Source organism: Sciurus vulgaris (assembly GCF_902686455.1).
Source record: "Sciurus vulgaris genome assembly, chromosome: 8".
Classification (NCBI taxonomy): Eukaryota; Metazoa; Chordata; class Mammalia; order Rodentia; family Sciuridae; genus Sciurus; species Sciurus vulgaris.
Genome location: NC_136468.1, coordinates 86014597 through 86033618, shown reverse-complemented (window position 1 = coordinate 86033618; position 19022 = coordinate 86014597). Strand labels below are relative to the sequence as shown.

Genomic DNA, 19022 nt, shown 5'->3' with positions numbered 1-19022 from the left:
TTGAGTGGATGCAGGGAGGATGGTGGCAGAGATCCAGGTTAGAGGAAAGGGTCACCTGGATTATGTCAGTGGCAGAGCAGGTGGAAAAAAACACCAGCCTGGAAATTTATTCTAGTGATATAATTATCAGGATTAGCTGATGGGCTACATGTTGAAAGAGAAAAGAAAATGAATAAATCAAGGCTAGTGCTTACATTTCACATTTGAGTAAATGGGTGGCTATAAGATGCAGAGTAGAGGGGTGAGCAGGATGAGGAGAACATGAATTTTTGTGGGGGAAAATAAAATGTTCTACTTTGTAGCAGAAACCCATGTGGATGTGAGACATCCAAATGGAGATGTAAAGTAGGTGACAAGGCAGGGCCCTGAAGTCTAGGCTAGCTGTATAAATCATCAGCATAACAATGGACGCATGTAAGTGATTTTGGTAAAAACACCTAAGAAAAAGTGTAGAGAGCAATGGGCTCACCACCGGGTCCAAGGAACCTGAATACCTACAAATACTTCCCTGGAGACTTCTAGATAAGTTTGAAACAACTAAAATACCTTTGATGGTAAATTTTATAACTAGACCATAATTCAACATGAAAGCAATTTTTACCTATTATTATCATTAGCAATCTGATTTGATAAAAAAAAAAAAAATCCTGTAACAAAAAATGGAGAATAGACAGAAAAAGGAATAAAGAAAGAATCTGAGACAGAGTGAGTTCCAGAATATGCTTCTAAATGTATATTATATAGATAATACCTTTTATATAAGATACCTTTTATATAAGAAATGGGAGAAGGAGGGTACCATATACACTTAATAAAAATGGTTACCAAAAATGGCCACATTTGCGGGTAGGAGGGGAGAGAGCAGACAGGACAGAGAAAAGCTAGATTTATTTTTGAGATTTACATTGGAACTATAAAAATGTCATACAGAATCATACAACAAAATTAAATTCAAATAGAAAAAAGGGTAATACCTTAATATCAAAATCAAAATGAAACAAACCTATGTTTCAAATTGGTGGCCTACTCACATAGAAAGGAATTATTTCAATGACTTCAAAACACAATAATTTAATATCTTGTGGGATATATCCTAAAATAATAAATAAAAGTCTGAAACTTAAAACTTTTCAATAATCATACTGTTTATATTGATAGTTACTCAGAAATTATACATGGGTATACTTTGTTTATATACATGTAAAATAAGAAATTATGTCAATGTCATTAGGAACCAAGACTTTAGAATAAGAAGCAAAAAGGCAAATAAAACGTAATTTGAGTTGGAACTATTGAGTTAATTATGTATGTTTTTTTAAAGCAGAAAAATGTATCCTCCCTCTGACCATTGAAAGGTCTAGAAACAATGTCCAACAGAGTTGAATGTATACCCTGAGAGCCTAGATTATCTCTCTAATCAGGGCATCTGGATGGCTGGTTCTATGTCTGGGTCAGGAAATGTATAAGAATAACCTGGAACAGCTTGTCATACTAGGAAGCAAAGAATTATCAAAAACTACTAGGGTTGTGTTACAAGATTCAGAAGTCAAGTTGAATAGTCTCTCATTAGCTGAAGAAAGGATAATTTAAGTATCAAAAAGAATAATAACTGACCTAAGTATGCAGAAAGTATTACAGGTGACGTTAAAACAGACTGATTTAGGGGCTGGGGAGATAGCTCAGTTGGTAGCTTGTTGGCCTTGCAGGCACAAGGCTCTGGGTTCAATTCCCAGCACCGCTTAAAAAAAAAAAAAAAAAAAGATTTGACTGTATATACTTGGTGGTATGTCTCTAAAGATAAAAAGAAGTGAACATATGTATCTGAGCGGGGGGCCTGTTCACAGAAATCACACCAGTAGTGGTACTGTTGATAGGTGTTTTTTTTTTTTTTTTTTTTTTCACAGACTGTTGTGTTTGTACTGTTGATAAAGTAAATGAGAAATTACATTGATAGTCTGACATTCCCAATGTTTCTGAAAACTAGGATATTCAGCATAAGAGAAAGGAATTAGTCCTAAGATAAAAGGAGTTTGGGAAAAATCAGTATGAATTCATGATGCAGTGTCCTTTAAATGTACAAACAGAAAAGTATATATCCTAGCTTTTTTAATGTAAAAAAGGTCTAGCAAAAGACAACGAGTAATCCTGAGACAATATGCATTGCATCCCTTGTATTACAGTTTTAAAAATACCATTTACTCTAAAAGGAACTAGAACATCTTAGAAAAATGTCTGATTTCTGGCCTAGAATAGGAAATGGAAACCATGAGCCTAGAACATTTGTCATACCAGACAGCAAGGAAGGTATCCAAGACCATCAGGCTCATGAAAACCAGGATTCCAGCATCAACTAAAATAGTCTCACACTGGTCAAGGATGGGACAATCTGAGCGCCTATAGGAATAATAACTGCCACAGGGAGCAAACCCATTATTCTGAAAGCTGACCCATAAAGGGACAGTCAAGCATATATCCTGCCTTTCCTCGATAAACTGTACCAGAGTAAACAACTAGTAATCAACTTTTAATAAGGAAGTTTCTTTTTTTTTTTTTTTTTAAACTAGAACATTAAAGTAATACCTTGTAGTTGGGTTTATTTTGACAAAATCATACATGCATAGAATTTGATTTCAATCCCCTCCCCTTGCCTCGCCCTTCCCCTCCTCCTCCTGTTCTCCTTCCTCTACTGATTTTTGATTGGTACTTTCTATATATACATAAAGGCAAAATTCCCTATGGCACATTAATATATGTGTATAATGATTTTGTTAAATTCATTCCATTTTTCTCCCCCTTTCCTGTTCCTCCCTCTTAATCACCTTGTTTTGACTTCACGGATCTTCCCTATATTGTTATGATATCTGATCCCTATCAGCTGGCTGTAAGTATCTAGGTTTGTCTATGTGACTTCTATTCTATTCCACTGGTCTTCAAGTCTATTTTGAAGACAATACCATGTTGTTTTTTTACTATAACTCTGTAGTATAATTTGAGTTCAGGTATTGTGATGCCTGCTCCATTCATCTTCTTGCTCAGGATTGTGTTGGCTATTCTGGGTCTCTTATTCTTCCAAATGAATTTAAGAACTAGTTTTATGAAGAATGTCATTGGTATTTTGATAGGAAAAGCACTCAATCTGTATATTGCTTTTGATAGTATGGTCATTTTGACAATATTAATTCTGCCCATTCAAGAACATGGAAGGTCTTTCTATCTTCTAAGATCTTCTTTAATTTTTTCAGTGTTCTGTAGTTTTCATTGTAGAGATCTTTCACCTCCTTGGTAAGATTATTTTCCAAGTATTTTTCTTTCTTTTGAGGTTATTGTGAATGGCATAGTTTTCCTGATTTCTTTCTTAGCAGATTCACTATTGGAGTATAGGAAAGTGATCTGATCTTGTATCCTGCTACTTTAATGAATTCATTTTTCAGTTCTAGAAGTCTTCAGTGGAGTTTTGGGTCTTCCAAAAATAGGATCATGTCATCAGAAAAAAGAGATAGTTTGATGACTTCTTTTCCTTAATTTCCTTCTCTTGCCTGAATGCTCTGGCTAGAGTTTCAAGAACTATATTGAATAGAAGTGGTAAGAGTAGACATCTTGTCTTGTTCCTAATTTTAGAGGAAATGCTTTCAATTTTTTTTCTATTCAGTATGATGCTGGCTTTGGGTTTGTCATATCTAGCCTTTATAATGTTGAGGTTAAGTTCCTTATCTCCCTAGTTTCTCCAGTGTTTTTAACATGAATGGATACTGGGTTTTCTTAAAGGGTTTTTCTGCATCCATTGGGATAATCATGATTCTTGTTCTCAATTCTATTTAAGTGGTGAATTACATAAATTGATTTGTGTATATTGAACCAAACTTGTATCCCTAGAATGAAACCTACTTGATCATGGAATATTATCTTCTTGATGTGTTTTTGAATGTGGTTTTCTAGTATTTTAATAAGAATTTTTGCATTTATGTCCATCAGAGATACTGTTCTGATGCTTTCTTTCTTTGATGTGTATTTGTCTGGTATTGATATCAGGGTTATACTGGCTTTCTGGAATGTATTTGGGAGTGTTCCCTATTTCAATTTCATGGGATAATTTGAGGAAAAACAGGTGTTAATTATTCTTTAATGGTCTGGTAGAACTCAGAAAAAAAAAAAAATACAACTGGTCCTGAACTTTTCTTGGTTGAAAGGCTTTTTTAAAAAATTTTAAATATTTTTTCAATTATAGATGGACACAGTATCTTTATTTATTCATTAATTTTTTTTTTAATGTGGTGCTGAGGATCAAACCCAGTGCCTCACATGTACGAGGCAAGTGCTCTACCACTGAACTACAGCCCCAGCCCAGGGAAGGCTTTTAATTGCTGCTTTAATTTCAGTACTTGACATTGGTCTGTTTAGGTTTTCTGTAGCTTTCTGGTTCAATTTGGGCAGGTCATATGTATCTAGAAATGTGTCAATGTCTTCTGAAGTTTATTGAAGTATAAATTTTCAAAAGGTTCCTCTGGATTTTAGGAGTATCTGTGGTGATATCTCCTTTTTCACTTTGTTAATTTGGGTCTTCTCTTTGTTTTGGTTAGTTTAGCTAAGTTTTTATCAATCTTGTTTATCTTGTTAAAGAACCAATTCTTTGTTTGCATTAATCCTTTGTATTATTTTTTTAATTCTCCATTTCATTAATATGACTCTGATCTTAAGTATTTCTTACCTTGGACTGATTTTGGAATTAGTTTGTTTTTCCTTTTCTAAGGCCTTCAGGTGGAGCATAAGTGTATTTATTTGGGGGGGGGGGGTCTCTATTTTTTTAAAATAGGCACTCAGTGCTATAAATTTTTGAGGAAAAGTTCTTTTAAAGAAGAACTCCAGTTTATATATGTAGAAGGAATGACAAGCTTAGAATATTACCACTTTGTCATTCCTAAAAACAAAATAATAATCAATTCAGGCAAAGATCAAAAGCCTGCTAAAATTATTAGGTAAAAAGTTTCCCAGGACATCTGAACCCACTGCTTACTTAATCTTATCACATAAAGGGAGACAGCCTACCTAACACATGCAACATGATATAATAAAATATGAAATACCACTAATAAATTTTTCTTGAAAAAAACAAAAAACAAAACAAAGGAAAAACCCCAATGTAACCCACCTGAATCTATATCTGATTGGGCCTCTAGATCTACTGATCAGTTCACAGGAAAGATAAAGGGACAGAAGAAAGTGTTAGAAAGGTGAAAGAATGGATAAAACTCAGACTATGGAATATTCTATAGGGTAAATGTCCCATTTAAAAAAAAAAAAAAAACAACTAAATTACAATATTAAGAGAGCAGAGGGGCAGGCAGTGAGAATTTTCGGATTAAAAGGGACCCCTAAAGGATGTCTGCTTAGAGCCAAGGTGGAATAATGGGAACCAGACTAACCCTGCCACCTGACAACAAAAACACAGAAAAAATTTTGTGAAACAACAGTTTGTAAGACACTGTACATTAGGCAGTGAAAGACAGAGGTTCCAGAAAAAGGAAACAAATGAAGCAAGTCCTGTGAATACCCCCATTTACAGCCTTGAAAGAGTTTCCAGGGGAGGGGGAGCCCAGAAGGAGCCCAAGGACTGAGTTGAGGATAGAGCTGGGAGTTCAGGGAGCCCAAGGTGACAAGTTTGCAGGACAGAAAACCAGAGCAGCATGGGGAGAACTCTGGAAATGTGCAGTTGGTACGCTGAAGAATTCAGCTGAGCACCAACAGTGCATGTGTCAACTACTTGAGGCCAGCGGGGGGAAAAAAAACACCAGAAAGGAGCACAGATATTTATACTGAGCCAGGAATAGTACTGTTCCTACCAGAACAGAAAGGCTCATGATTCACAGCCATTTGGAAGAGCACCAAATGGGTTTGGGTTTTGCCTCAATAGCAGGGAATAATAATGGGCCTAAGAATGAGAACTGTCTATGTCTTACCTCACAAATTATAAACACAAGACCTAAAAGGAATAAACTATTTCCAAATAACTGAATCTCAGAACAAATCTCATAATGTCTGGCATAAAAGCAAAAAACAAAATTAAAACAAAACAAAACAAAACAAAACAAGATCCATGAAGGAGAAAAAATCAGAACTGCCCCAGGATTAACGCAAAGAACAGAATTAGAAGATAATGACATTAACTTGTTATAACTATATTTCATATATTTAGAAAGTTAAGGAGAGACATGGAACAACTTGAAAAAGAAGAACTAAGAAGACTAATGCTACCTGATTTCAAGATCTATTATCTGCTAGAAGCCAGGAGGTGGGGAGCGGTTTGGATGTAGTTACACAAGAGCATAGGAAAAAGTATGGAGATGATGAATAGGTTTATTATTTTGGTTGGGGTGGTTTCATGGGTGCATACATATGCCCACACTTATCAAACTGGATACTTTTAGATATGCACAGATAACTGTATGTCAATTATATCTGCATTAAGCTGAAAAAAATTTTAAATTAAGAGAGATTTAGGAGACATTAAGTAAATGCAATGAGTTGATCTTGTTTAGATTCTGATTTGAATAAATCAACTACAAAAATTGTGAGGTCTTGGAGAAATTCAAATATAGATTACACTGATTGTATTAAGATATTACTTATTAATTTTCTGCTTATTAATAGTTTTACTATCATGTTTTTTAAAGTTCTTATCTTTTAAAGATAAACACTAGAGTATCTATAGATGATATAATATCAAATATTTGTTTCAAAATAATGCAAGGTGAGGGAGGAAGTGAGGAGAGATCTAACTCAACAAGAATGGCCATGTATTACTGAGGGGAGGTGCTGGGCACATGGTGGCTTATTTCCTTCCTTCTTTTGTGTGTATCTTAACTTTCCATGATATGAAAAAGAGGAGGAGGAGAAAAGAGGAAACACTAATAGACACTGAACAGCAGAACCCCTAATTCTACCAATAATACTGGTTCTTTTCATTTTACAAAGGGTAACTATGTTTTTGTTTCAAAACAAAGTAAACAACTATTCTCAAGAAATAGCAATACTGCTCCAAATCCTAACAGTGTCTACAGAATGATTTTTTTATTCTACAACAATTTACAAAGTATATTTATTTGTTTAGTATGACTAGGTAGGATTAAACATATTGAGAAGAAAAGGAAAAGTAAACAATTTAGGGAAAAATATCAGCCTGAAAAGTAGTGCTCACCGTCAAAAGCTTGGTAGTGATTCCTGCATCCACAACAGCCTTGTGCATGGCACGTAGAGTCTCTAGCTCTGGAGCGGCAATAAATACCACATAGGGCATGAATTCGGATGTCCTCAACACTTTCAGTGCCTGTGTAGAATAATTACAAACCAATTCATAAAATATTAGAACCTGAATATGCTACCCTTTAGTATAAATCAAAGTCTATCTGCATTCTTTCTAAGGATTACAGAATTTATTCTCTGTCCTCCTTCTGTCCTGCTGATTTCATACAGAACTTTCCTAAAATAGTGATTCATTTATTTTGTTGTAAACTCAGTCTCATTCCTCTTTGTTCCATCAAATAAAGGAAAGTATAAGATTTAGTAACCCAGAAATCAAGAGTGATGTAAACTCTTTCTGTGTAATTGTATAATTGTTAATATTGAAAAGGTGGAAATAACCTCAGTATTGATTATTTAAGAGTGACTAAATAAATGCATAAACATCCATACTGTGATGTACTATGCAGCAACCACAAAGAAGAAAAATAATCCCACAGAACCTGACATGAAAAGATCTTAAAAAAACACTGCTTTATGGGGCTGGGGAAGTAGAGTACTTGCCTAGCTCATGTGAGGCACTGGGTTCAATTCTCAGTACCACATAAAAATGAATGAATAAAATAAAGGTATTGTGTCCTACAACTAAAAAAATAAAAATAAAAACCAAAACAATATAAATCCCACCACTTATAAAAAAGCTGAAGAATCTATATAAAATTCTTCTATTTATGAAAAAGGCAATGACAAAAAATAGAAAATCCATTACATTACAGATGTTTGTAGTTAAGTCTTACTAAAATGACTAGAAATATACATATTGAACTATTAATATTTATCTTTGAGTAGTGAAGTGAGGTTGGACTGTGTATGGAGGGGTGAAAGGGGTGAGGAACAAGAATGAAGTGAAGGTCCTCTGTGTGTATGTGCATGTGCACTCGTGAGAGAGAGAGAGAAACAGATATGAGGAAAGAGAAGGGAGGGGGAATAATTTCAGTTTTTCATTCTTTATGTTGCAGACATGTTGTTGAGTTTAAAATTTAATATTTCTTAACACATGCATTTATGTATTACTTGAGAAAATAAACAAATACCTAACTTCTGCAGATTTAATCACATGATTTCTATCCCTATCTGAGCTGGCTAACTCATCAGAGATTTACTTATTTAACTAGGGATGGATGATGCATAATAAGATTCTCTACTAACAAAAAGTAACAAAGGGAAGGGGCAACCCACCTTCCAACTCTGACAAAACAATACCACCCCTCTAGACATAGACAACAAAAACTCCCCAGGAAATAAAATATTAAAAACAACTTTGGAAACCATGCTGCTCACTTGTGGGTTTACGTCCAAAATGCAAGTTCGTCCGGTCTGGACAACTTCAAGAATAGAGTCGATCTTGGTTCCATAGAGGTTTCCTTCATATTCTCCATGCTCCAAATACTTTCCAGCTTTAATATCTGCTTCCATCTCTGATCGTGACACAAATTTGTATGCTTGGCCATCTTTCTCATCTTCCCTTGGCTTCCGTGAAGTAACTAAATAAAATAACGTCAAGTATTTGTACAAGAAACTGTAGGGTATAAAAAATGGACTAAAAGACACCAGGTAGTTTCACATTTTTCCACGTAGTGCATGTGCTGGCAAACCACAGCCTATAACCAAAATCTGATCTGCTCGCTATTTTTGTAAATAAAGATTTATTGGGCCACAGCCAGGTTCATGCATTATCCATGGTTTCTTTCCCATTAAAACATGGAACAGCTGAGAGAGACTGATGGCCTGCAAGGTCTAAGGTTTTACCACCTTGACCAGAAAACTTTTGCTGACCCCTGAATAAGAGGAATGTTTTAAGATGTAGTGCCAACATAAAATTTGTATCAAAACTGTCCTTTTAAAAGTCAATTTAACATTTCAAAATACATTTGCCTAGAAGCAGAGCCCTAACTCAAGTTTTTAATTACTGCTGAGTCTTAAGTGTGAGGCTTGCTGCAAGTGAATATCGTTTCCAGATGAAAGCTCTCCCCTTTTTTCCTTAAAGAATCTGTTATAATCATCCTTTCCACTTGAACATTTCCTAATTGAGTGCCCAAAAGGCAAGCAAAGTGTGCCTAGTCTTAGTTGATAATATCAATTTTCTGAAGTACAGTTCTACCCACAAATTACCTATTCTCTATCTCAACTCAAGCCTAACCACTTCTTTTTGCTCCATGCTTACTGATAATCCCAAATGTTGAATGTTCTATTTCAACATCAGAGGTGAAAAAGCCACCTTGTTATTATTGTGGTCTATGAACCTCCTCTACTTTGCCCTTCCCCGGTGATTTCTGAAAGACAGTGAATATCCCAAGTCAAAATCAGAAGTACCTCATCCTTTTATATGATATTTTAGAACTCTAAATATTTTCAGAGACATACAACTCCTCTGTAACTTGGTCTGTGCTAGGAATGAACTATTGCCATCATCTTTCAAACTTGCAAAGGATGTACTCTGACAACTTCGTTAAACACTAGCTTTGAGGAAGAGAAGTAATTTCTATGTGTGTTATTTCAAGCTTAACCTTCATTTGAGCTTGGATGGATCAGATATAAAAATAATACTTCTATTAAGTGCTTATAAATGTAGTATAACTGAACAAATCATTAAATACACAAAGATAATCCAAATAAAAAGTTGATGAAGCACAAAACACCAAGAAAACTTTCATAAGAAAAAAATAAACTTCAAACTCAAGCTCAAAAATAAGGGTTTAATTCATAATGAGATCATTGTGCACAATAGGATTCCCTTTTGTCTCCTGTTGTTTTCTGTCTCAACCTCTAGGATGGTCAACCCAGACCACTGTTGACAGCACTTATTTTAAACGTATAATTAACTTTAGAATCTTCAAGATGTGATGATGGCTTTTCATATTCAAAATCATGGTATCTCTTTCTGAAATTATTCACCAAAGGTGGTATAACAAAACTTCTAAGTAACTTTGAATTCACCAAATAAATACATACTATGACTTAGTTCAGTAACTGTTAACATAATTTTAGAAAAGTACTGTTTTTTTTTTTTGTTGTTGTTGTTTTGTTTTTGGTGATTGATTGAATGTGTGTATGAAGCCCTACAGTGAAACTATATACAGGAATATGCTGCTGGAAATAAACATGTATATGGCACATATATATTGATGGTCCCTTCCAACATGTTGAGAGAATCTTAATTCTTGGAGATATGTTCTTTAGTTTACAAGTGATTTTTAACTATAACCCCATTCTCTACTGAACATGCCAACAACAAAAAAATCCAAGTAAATTCTATAGTGTCGCATATTTAAATACCCCTTTCCATTCCTAGAACAGAGAAACTAGAATTGGATACAACTGATTACTTAGGCTTATATGATGAGCAACTAAATAATGTGATTCCTTAGAAGTGAATTCCTGTGACAGGTAAAATTCTAAATTTTGGCAGGAAACAATAAAGAAACAATTTGTTGACAAAGCTCAACGTGTCAATAACTGGATTCATAAGGTAGTTTATTCCCTAGGAATAAACTACAGGATTCATAAGGTAGTTTATTCCCCAGGAATAACAATGTTTTCCTATTTTATTTTAGGGTCATTTTATAATGCACTAAAAAATTAAATTACCTTAATAAAATACCATCCATATCACCTGAGAACATGTAGCACAATATTATATATCAAAAATCAGGCAAGAGTCAGCCATCCCACTACTGAAGTACAATTGAAATTAGTATTTCAGAGAGATATAGGCACTCCCATGTTCATTACAGCCTTATTTGCAATAGCCAAGATTCAGAAATAACTTACATGTGCACCATTGGACAACTGAGTAAAAAACATGGTATATAAATAATTCAATGGAATTTTATTCAGCCTTAAAAAAAAAAAAAAAAACAGGAAATTCTGTCCCTTATGACAACATGGATGAACCCAGAAGATATTATGTTAAGTGAAATAAACCAGGCATGGAGAGACAAATACTATACAAGCTGATAGATGTGGAAGCTAAAATGTCTAACTCACAAAAGTAGAGAAGAGAGTAGTAGTTACCAGGTATACAGGTATAGTTAGGAGAAACAAGTTCTAGTGTTTCACTGCACAAGATGACCACACTTATAATAATGTACTGTTTATTTCAGAGTAGCTACAAAAGAGAATTTTAAATACTATGACCAGGACTGGGGATGTAGCCAAGTGGTAGAGTGCTTGCCTAGCATGTTTGATCCCCAGCAATGAAAACAACAAAAAACTAAAACAACAACAAAAAACCTCTGACCATAAAGAGATTATAAATATTTGATGGATATGTTAATTACCCCGATGTGGAGAACTAACTACCATTTGTGATTTTATATCTGGACCAGTTCTCTGTCTCTCTCAAATATAAATAGTACCTATATACTCTATACTGGTGTTAGGTCAGTTAAAGCCCTGATTTTGGTGATTGTACTAAAATTATGAAAGACAAATCTTTGTTATTAAAAAATATTGTATTCCCTAAAGTATTCAGAGGCAAAGGGACATGATTTTTAAACTTATTCTCAAATGAGTCATGCAATACATACCCACATCCACACATTTACACACACACACACACACACACACACACACACACACACACACAAAGCTTGGAAAGCCAGGTCAGCCAGGTCAGCACTTTCTCCAATATATAATTCAGAATTTCTGTTGTGTTTTATTTGCTATTTTTTTTTTTTCACATCATAAGCAAAATGTTTGTTGATCTAACTGAAATAAATTTTACTTTAATAAATTAATTACCCTGATGTGATCATTCCACAATGTACGCATATATCAAAACATCACATTGTCACAGTTTTCAGCAATTTTCTTTCTTTTTTAAAGCAAGCAAGCAGCAGGTTTACTGCAAAAGTAACAGACTTCTCCAAAGAGAAAGGGCCCCAAAGCCAGGAGTCCCCTCAGTGATTCTATTCTGTGTTGATTCTGAAGTCTTAAAAAAGCAAGGTGAATGATTTAAAGAAGAGTAAAACAAACCTACATTATGTAAAAAAGTGAAAAGATATATGTATGGATATATATAAACTTTTCTTTTTTATTGTTTGTTCTATTTAGTTATACATGACAGCAGAATGCATTTTGATTCACTGTACACAAATGGAGTACAACTTTTCATTTCTCTGGCTATATATGATGTAGAGTCACACCATTTGTAATGATGTTTGTCTCATTCCACCATCTTTCCTTCTCCCTGCCACTCCCCTCCCCTCATTCCCCACTACACAATCCACTTTCCTCCATTCTTCCCTTGCCATCCCCCCCTGTTATGAATCGTCATCTACTTATCAGAGAAAACGTTCAGTCCTTTTTTGGAGGGATTGGTTTATTTCATTTATCATGATATTCTCCAACTCCATCCATTTACCTGTAAACATAAACTCTTCTATATAAAAATTCAGATTTGAATCTTAACTCAAAGGCTTACCCAAAGGTGAAATAGTACATCTTTCTGGAAATTAATTTGGCACTAGGAAATCAAGAAACCAAAACACTGATATATATTCTTTGATCTATGAATTTGAGATTTTTCATGTCTATACTTTATCATTACCTTATTTTTAAGAAAAATGCCTCCACTCCTACCAAATTCATGGGAAACAGAAGTAATGGTTTAAAAAATGTAGCAATTAGGTGCTGGAATATTAAGATACTATTCAAATTAAAAATTTACTTGGATTCCTTATGGTGGTAAAATATACAAAAATAGTCAAAGTTTTAACCATTTTAGGTGCACAATTCAGTGACTAATATTAGCACTTCTGTTTTTGTGTAACCACCAGCACTATTCATCTCCAGAACTAATAAACTCTTTTGTGATAACCTCCTCCAGCAGCCAATAACCACTTCCACTTTTTGTCTCTATTTGAATTATTCTAGGTACCTCATTTATAACTGGAATCATGCAACATCTGTCCTTTTGTATCTGGCTTAATTCACTCAGCACATTTTCAAGGTTAATTCACATATCACCAAATATCAGAATTTCAATCCTTTATTATTCAAGCTGAAGAATGTTCTATTGCATATTTATATCACATTTTGTTTATTTACTTATCTATAAAAGGATATTTGGATTGTTTAACTATTGTAAATACTACTGCTATGAGCACTAGTGTACAAATAAATATTTCAATTCCAGATTTCAATTCTTTGAGAACATACCTAGAAGTTGAATAGCTGAATCATACAGTAATTCTATGTTTACTTTTTAAAGGAATTCCTATATTGTTTTCCACATGGTTATATAACTTTACATTTCTACCAGTTATGCACAAAGTTTCCAGTATTTCCCCATCTTCATCAATGCTGGCTATTAATATTATTAAATATAACAGCCATTCTAATGGGTATGAAGTGGTACATCATTGTGGTTTTGATTTGCATTTCCCTAATGATTAATGACATTGAGCATCTTTTCATGTATTCACTGTTCATTTTATATCTTTTGCAGAAAGGTCTACTGAATTCCTCTGCCCATTTCTGAATCAGGTTATATTGTTGAGTTGTAGAAATATTCTTGGCACAGATGTTTTAGTGACTCCTGAGAAAAGTTCACATGACATTCCTCTATTCATGTATCAAATATTTATTGGATATATAGTATGCACCAGATCATGTTCTTTGTGCTGGGTCAAGAGAAGTCCAAAAGACAAGTTTTGTTCTCATGGGACATATTTTTTAACATGGAGACAAGTAATAAAACAACAAGAACGTAAGTATTATTATACAACCACCAGGTATGAGAGACACTACTTTAAGCTTCATGGGTAGTGAAGGCCTTTGGGAAAGCATAGCTTGAATTCAAAAGTCTGGGAGACAAAGGAACTGACAAGAACAAAAGGGCACGAATGATAAGCTTGAGGTGTTTGAAGTAGCCACTCCAGTTAGAGGGGAATGTGTTGTTTCTTCTCTTTCCCCCATAGTAAAATTAACCTCCCAGGAGAATTTTGAAAGACTTTGATGACATGTTGTAGCAGTGGGAGGCCTGTACTGGAAAAGTAAGAATGATTTTATTCTAGGCTAATGTCTGTGTATGCACATCCAAAAGATAGCCTGTTTGAACTATTCTGAAGGTATTCTGCACAAAAAGAGTTAAAATAGCCAACCCTCTGTATCCACCAGTTCTACACTTGCAGATTCAACAAGCCATGGGTGGGATGTAGGTAGGGGAACACCAAACTCCATCTGTACTGATTATGTATAGACTTTTTTTTTCCTTTTCATTATTTCTTAAACAATAATAGTATGATAACTATTCATGCAGCATTTCCATTGTATTTATGTTATAAATAATTAAGAGAATTTAAAGTATATAGAGGGGCTAGGGTTGTGGCTCAGCATGTATGAGGCACTGGGTTCGATTCTTAGCACTGTATATAAATAAAAATAAATAAAGGTCCATCAACAACTTAAATTTTTAAAAAACTAAAGTATACAGAAGGATGTAATAGGTCATATACAAATACTATATGCCATCTTAGATAAGGGACTTGAGCATGAGTAGATTTTGGTATCTGCCTGGGATTGGGAGGTGGGGTAAGGGGTGTCCTGGAAACCAACCAGGGACGACTGTAGGAGGCATGGCATAGAAACCTGGGGCAATGTCACAAGGGACAGTTAGAGACTATAATACCCTTGCTACGAAAATGAACAATTTTTAAAGAACCTGTAGCTAGGCCATGTTGAAGAGACAGTACTTGGACACGCAAGACATAAAGAACTTCAATAGGCAAGACTTTTTATGACAGCACTTTTTCTTTACTGACCACTTCTTCCTGCCCTGCTCCTGAGAAACCAAAAGTAGCAGAGGATATGAAGGATATGAAATCAGCTACACCCTACCTTTTGCAACACAGGTACTGAGCTATAGATCAACAATGAGCTGCAAGAAAGGGAGAACTGCATTGGATTCAAGACTGAAGTTTTACATAGGAGCAGACTTTTTTTTTTTTTTAATATCTACAAGTGAATTTTGTTTAACAAAATGACACAATTATAAATTAAAGTGACTAGAAAGTTACAAGGGGTTGAAGGAAAAGAAGGGGGAAAGAAGTTCTGATATAGCATCAGTGGTTGGATAACAATTGAGCTCTTTTCTATTTGTACAACACTGTAGAGGAGTTCGACCACTTAGCAAAACTCTTAGTTACTACCTGGCAGAAGCAACTCAGTCAAGGGATACTGGGAAATGATGTTTATCTCTGTGTTCATACAAGCTGAGAAGGAATTTTGGTGGAATAATAGCTGTTTCCTCAAATTTAGGGAAAGATTTTAGATTAGTGAATTACTGACAGATGTTGAAATCATTGGGTGAAAGTTTTCTGAGGACCTTGTCAAGCATAGTTACATAATTTCAAAGTATCTTTGAATAACTTTCATATTAATTACAAATGAAAGTTACCATTTACAGTAGAGAAATATATCAGCTATCACAATTAAATCAACAAAGTTGACATTATCATTAATGGGGCAAATTGACAAGATGTAGCTCCTGATGCAATGTTTGGAGTCGACTAAAACATACATAATACATCGCCTGAACCTGATCACGAGAAAACAATCAAGTCCATACCCTGCAGCAGGACACTGTGTTCATCACCTTGAAGGGTTATTACGGTTGAACTAAACCATTCCAAGGAAAGGTTCTGTTGAAGGCTTTGAGCCATCAAACAACAAGTGTCTTAGAAGCAGTGATGGGAAAATGATTGGCACTGTGGTGAGCTACAAAGGCTCACATGAACAGGCATTGGACGGCCTACTGAAACTCATGGATCAGCTGAAGAGGGACAAAAAGAGCAAGGGTAGGTAGCAGAGCGAAGGGCGCCAAACTTCCTGCTATCACCAACTAACTTTCCTTTGGTTTTTACTTTTGGCTAAAAAGGTAGGTTTCTAGCTCTCCACAGTAACTCCTTTCATGTAAGGTTAGGGCAATTACAGAGAGAAGAAAGGTTGCAGCAGGGTAGCTGTGGTAAAGAGACAAGCTTATTTAGATCTAGCTAATTGATCTGTTGTTCCTGGGTCATGGTTTAAAAGTCTCTATAGTCATCTTTGTGAAGAGAACATGCATCATTAAACCCATCTATTTATGGAGAGAGACAGATGAGAGAAGGAGGGAGGGGTAGAAAAAAAGAGAAAATAAAACCACAGTACATCAAAAAAATCACAAGACACAACTAAAGCAGTGCTTAGTGGGAAATTTACAACTATAAATGCCTGGTTAAAAAAGATCTCAAATCAATAACCTAACTTTCCATCTAAAGAAACTGAAAAAAGAGCAGACTAAACTGAGTAAGCAAGTAAGAGGAAATAATAAAAGATTGTAGTAGAAATTAAGGAAACCAAGTATAGAAAAACAATACAGAAATCAACAAAAACAAAAGCTGGTTTGTGGAAAGAACAAAACTGACAAACTTTTAGGTAGACTGACCAAGGGAAAAAAAAGGAAGACTCAATTACTAAAATCAGGAATTAAAAATTTGGGCTGATACTACAGATCCTGCAGAAACCCTACAACTGATTAAAAAGAAACAGTTTGTACCACTCCAAGAATATAATAAAAAACACTGAAGTATATACTTAAAATGGATGAATTGTATGGCATGTGAATTATATTTAAATAAAAGTGTTACAAAGAAAAACTGAGAAATTAGGAAAGCAATAAATAAATAAAACCAAAAAAGATAGATATATAGGGTAAAAGTGTGAAGAAAGATTAACACACAGTTCTGTATAGTTACTATATTTGGTTGATTTTGCAATTGAAAGCATATAGATGGAAATTCTGAGAATGTATGTATTTTGTTACTCCTCCTTTTAAATCAGCTGTTACATGACAATCTTAAAAAGATGAAAAAAATTCAAACAGAATAAACTTTGAAACTAAAATGAAACCAATACAAGCAAAAAAGTAAATCTCAGGATACCATAAATCGAACCACATTCAACTAACTTCAGGTGACTGATTTCACAGGGCATAAACCATGGAGCTGGAAAGGGAGTTATGAATAAGAATGAGACTGGTTTATCTCACACAAGAACTTCAGATAAACCTTGGAGCTCCAAGGCAAGAAACTAAAAATTGAGGGGGTTTATTTGTGCATATGTAGTAAGTTGATCTATATCTAATCCCCTACTTTATCTTAAAGACAGATAATTCTCACAGATAAATAATATGCAGATTCTTCTCTTGGGAAATTCAATATTCCAAGGAAAAAATTTCTTGTACCAACATTTTGGGCTTCTCCAATAAAAGAGCTGGCTCCTTGCTTATCCCCTAAAATAATGCTTGGCCAGTTGCCAAGACTCACCCTGTACATAGAGGTTCCAGTTAGTTTTCACACTTCACTTTGAAATCTGGACTGGCAAACAATGATCAGTACATGAAGGAAAAAGCCTCTTAACACAAAAGGAAAAACACAGGTATACCATAAGCAAATAGGAAAAGTATCCCAAAGGAAATAGAGATAATTTAGCCCATTAAAGTATTTTAAAATAATTACTCTATTTGGTATTCTTAAAGGTACAGAAGAGATAGAAGGGGAAAAAAAAAGGAATGAAGAAAATAACAGTGCTGGGTTGGGAGAGACCCCCCCCCAAAAAAAAAACAAAAAAAAAAACCCAAAAGATAATAATAAAATGAAAAATATAACTGATAATCAACTGACAGAAGAAAAAGAAGTCACCATAATCTTTAAAAGAGTGAAATAAAAAGGTAAAGGGATGAATGACAGATTAAAAAATGAAGAGACTGAAGAGAATCCAGGGTGTCCAACATCCCAGATAATGGAAATTCTAGAAAGGGTAAATAGTGAAATAGGGAAAAGTTATCCAAGAAATAATAAGAAAACTGCCCAGAATTGAAGAACATGAATCTGGAGCCTAATGTGCCCACCAATGAAAAAAGATGTGCACTTAGGCACATCATTACTAAATTTTGAATTCTTTAAGAAACAATAAAGTAAAACAACTACAAATATCAGTGAAAGAAAAATCAGGTCATGTATGAAAGAATAAGAATTACAATTGCATTGAACTCTTCAATAAAACTGGATTCAAGAGTAACACTTTGATTTTTACAATCTAGAACTCTCATGCAAATAATCAAATAGAGGACATACCTTAAAATCAAATAGAAAACATATCTTAAAATACAAAGATGCAGAAATTACAAGTCAAACAACATTTTTTGTGAAGTTACAAGAGGAAATGCCCCAGCAAAAAAACATCAAGCAAAACCAAGTAAGGAAAAGAAAGACATCTATGAGCAGCGGCTTAAACTCAGGACAACAGCACAGGGAAACACCCTTGTGTGAACAGCTCGGTAGCTGGAATAGAGAACACACAGTTCTCACTGCAGACAGAGCCAGGTCTTAAGGGGGGAAAACACTTATTGGCTAAGTGAGTCTTTGATTCAAACAACAACTTATAATGCACAGGCACATAAACTCAGAAAAACAGTAGAAGTAAAAAAGGACTCAAGCAATTGCTGGATAGGAGGGGGAGAAACTGTTTAAGAAAGTAAAATTGAACTCAAAATAGATCAGGAAATTAACAGATAAAGCCTCAACTGGATAAGCAGGAAATAGCAGAGTAAAGACATTATTAAGAAATTTGGAAAACTACCACAAGAAGTAACAATAATAATAGCAATAATAGCAATAATAACAAAAATAATGATGAAAGGTGAATGTATGTGGTAAGGTGGCCAGAGATGAGTGGGGTAAGGGAAT

At 34.5% G+C, this 19022-nt stretch overlaps 1 protein-coding gene across 9 annotated transcripts in view; it reads right to left on the bottom strand.

Moving 5' to 3' along the window:
* PALS2 (protein associated with LIN7 2, MAGUK p55 family member) overlaps positions 1-19022 on the bottom strand; it is a 113448-nt gene that overhangs the window by 7499 nt on the left and 86927 nt on the right. For all 9 annotated transcript variants that reach the window (XM_079151124.1, XM_079151123.1, XM_079151127.1 and 6 more), the window contains 2 exons: positions 8575-8777; positions 7193-7321 (listed from right to left, as the gene is read on the bottom strand). In XM_079151124.1, coding sequence (XP_079007250.1) covers positions 7193-7321; positions 8575-8777 — 332 coding nt within the window. The remainder of the gene's footprint in view (positions 1-7192; positions 7322-8574; positions 8778-19022) is intronic.